General features: G+C 36.1%; 1 protein-coding gene across 1 annotated transcript in view; it reads right to left on the bottom strand.

Moving 5' to 3' along the window:
* Positions 1 to 2,750, bottom strand: part of LOC107298861 (complement factor H) — a gene marked incomplete at its 3' end in the record, with an annotated part of 15,706 nt that overhangs the window by 9,802 nt on the left and 3,154 nt on the right. The window contains 1 exon segment of the mRNA XM_015828226.2: positions 1,746 to 1,919. Coding sequence (XP_015683712.2) covers positions 1,746 to 1,919 — 174 coding nt within the window.

Raw genomic sequence — 2,750 nt, 5'->3', positions numbered from 1 at the left:
TATCAGTCAACCTTGACTCTCAGTAGGGTTGCACCTCCTTGCTTGGGTTCAGGTCATACTTCTTGACCACATGGCTCCTACTTGAAGAGCAGGTGGCAACCATGGCCAGGGGAGCCTTTGAAAAACTTCATCTTACATGCCAACTGTGCTTGATCCTGGATCAGACCAAAAAAATAGACATCATAGAAACCTAAAACACATTTTATTGATATTGGATATAGCAATCTTGCCGATCTGAATGTGTTTCCATTCCTCCTTCTTTTATATGTCCTGTAAATTAGACTGGGTTTTGTACATATGCCTCCTCACTTGGGCTTCTGCAATATTTATTCCCTCACTAACTTAGTAACAGCTCTTCCTTATCTCTATCAAAGTCATCCTCTTTAGTCTTTATAGGGGAGCTTCTCACAGTCATTGATGCCTTAGTCACCTCCTGATTGAATTATTGCAATGTGCTGTACATGGGACTGTGCTTGAAGACCATCTGGAAAATTCACTTCATCCAGAATGCAATGATGTGAATAATTATGTATGTCTATCACTTTGTCCACAAGACCTATGTACTATGTGAGCTGTTGTGGCTCCTAACAGGCTTCAAGATGCATTTTCAGGTGCTGATTACCATCTATAAAGCCCTACATGGGATAGGATTGACTACTTGCAGGGCCAACTGCTCCCAAGAGTATATATTGATCTGATTTCCTTCATTGGGAAAATGTCATCTTATGGGACCCAGGTTATGTGCCTTTTTGATGGATGCACCAGCCTTTCTGAAACATTTCTCCACAATATAGAATTGGTCCCCACTTTAAAGACCTTTAGAAAAGCAGCTAAGATTTTTCCTTGTCCTTTGGATCAGGAGAATCAGATTTTTCAAATAAATAGTTTCTTACCATCATTTTATTTTCCTAGAAGGTGTTAATGGAATGTTTTTCTTCTTATTTGTTCATCATATTTTCTTTTTGTATGCTTCTTCTTGAGCTGAGGGTTATACTAGAAGACCTCCAAGTTCCCTTCCAACTCTGTTATTCTGTTACTTCTTTATATATTTTTTTCTTTATGATATTCTTAATATTTTTTATTTTCTGTTTTTTTTCTCTCTTTTTTTATCCTTTTCTGCACTTCTTATTTTTCTTTTTTTCTTTGTATTTTTACTGTTTTAATTGTAATCTTTTATAAAGTTTAATAAAAAATGGTGTGTTTTTTAATGACTACAATAAAAAATATTGGATATAGCAATCTTGCCGATCTGAATGGACTGCCAATCCAGCTGTTACTTGTCAATACAGGAGAACTACCATTTCTTTCTTTTTCCAATATGCATTTCTGGTTTTGTGTAGGTGGTCTGTTTAAGCCTAATAAACATCTGTATTGAGAGTGTCAAAACAGTACATTACAATAGGCTTGTAATTTTGCTATTTGACTTCTTTTTCAAAAGTTCTATTAATATAATGAAAAAGAAATTGCCTCTAAAATATAAAAAAACCCTGAAAAACAATATTACTATTCATATAAACATTTTCTATTTACAATTTACGAATGCAGTTTTGCTGTTATGTTGCATATGTATAAATGGAGATGTGAGAAACCCATTCAAAGCATCCTGCTAAGAGAAATCTGTTTACTGGCCAATGATTAGCTTTCCTCACACAATCTAGAAAACAGAACATTTTTTAAAAACCTGTCCCTATTTTCCCTCCTCCCACCTCAAATACAGTAATAATTCTTAAATTTCCCATATTTACCTTTACAGACTGGAGGCTGTGGAGACCATCCAAAGTGATAACATTGTGCAGATTCAGAGCCAACTCTTATGAATCCTGTGTCACAGTTAAAATGCACCACCGCTTTATGCTGAAATACGTCCTCTCTTGGATCAATTGTGCCATTTTCCAAAAATGGAGCTTGACATACAAATGCTATAAAAATGTTGAATTAAATAGAATAAGGTGTTTTCAGAATGAAACTGCTTGCCAGAAGGTTTGAGGCACTTATGCTTATATATAAAATAAACATGATTTTATATTCCTTATGAGTTCTACTATACATTCCTCAGAATTTCCCAGTATTATACTGGAGTGGAGTGGTGGTGCTGATTGTCATCTGGGAATCCCTTATGGCTTCTGAGGGCCACCAGGTCACCAGGTGTGAGACCCTGTTCATTAAACTGCCTTCTAGGGATTAACTGGGATTGTTGCTATTGTTCCTTCTGTACAATATCCTCCTTGCCTGAGCTCTTTCATTCCATTTCTAGGATGGCAGTGTAGTTCCACAGACTTCAGATGACTTTAATTTGCCTTCTCTAGCAATGGGATCAGATGGCTTAGGAGTTCATGCCCATTTTGATGATCATGGGCTTAACCAGAGCCCAACATGGGATAATGATCACACTCCAGATCTGGTTTCCTGTTGGAGTTGTAGCTGTGTCATCTGAAATTGGGGGAGCTTTCAGTGTCTTAGATCACACCCTGATTACCATGGGATTCTGTAGTGCCACTATGGATCCATTAGATTGGTCTGTCTTGGGCAATGGATATATAGGTTTTGGGGGAGCTGGATTATCAAGTCTTATGAAACTAAGAATCTTGTGATTAATCTTTAAAAATATTTCTCAATAAATCAATTTGATTTGTACATATACATCCATCAAAATAAATATCAATATCAAGTAGGTTAGGTCGAATAAGGAGTTTGATCTAAACAATAAAAAGCTGCTTTAACAATATTTCAACAGATATTAAACTTTGCAT

Source organism: Protobothrops mucrosquamatus, unplaced genomic scaffold, assembly GCF_001527695.2.
Source record: "Protobothrops mucrosquamatus isolate PMUCROS unplaced genomic scaffold, P.Mucros_1.0 scaffold4340, whole genome shotgun sequence".
Classification (NCBI taxonomy): domain Eukaryota; kingdom Metazoa; phylum Chordata; class Lepidosauria; order Squamata; family Viperidae; genus Protobothrops; species Protobothrops mucrosquamatus.
This window is presented reverse-complemented; position numbering and strand designations above follow the sequence as displayed.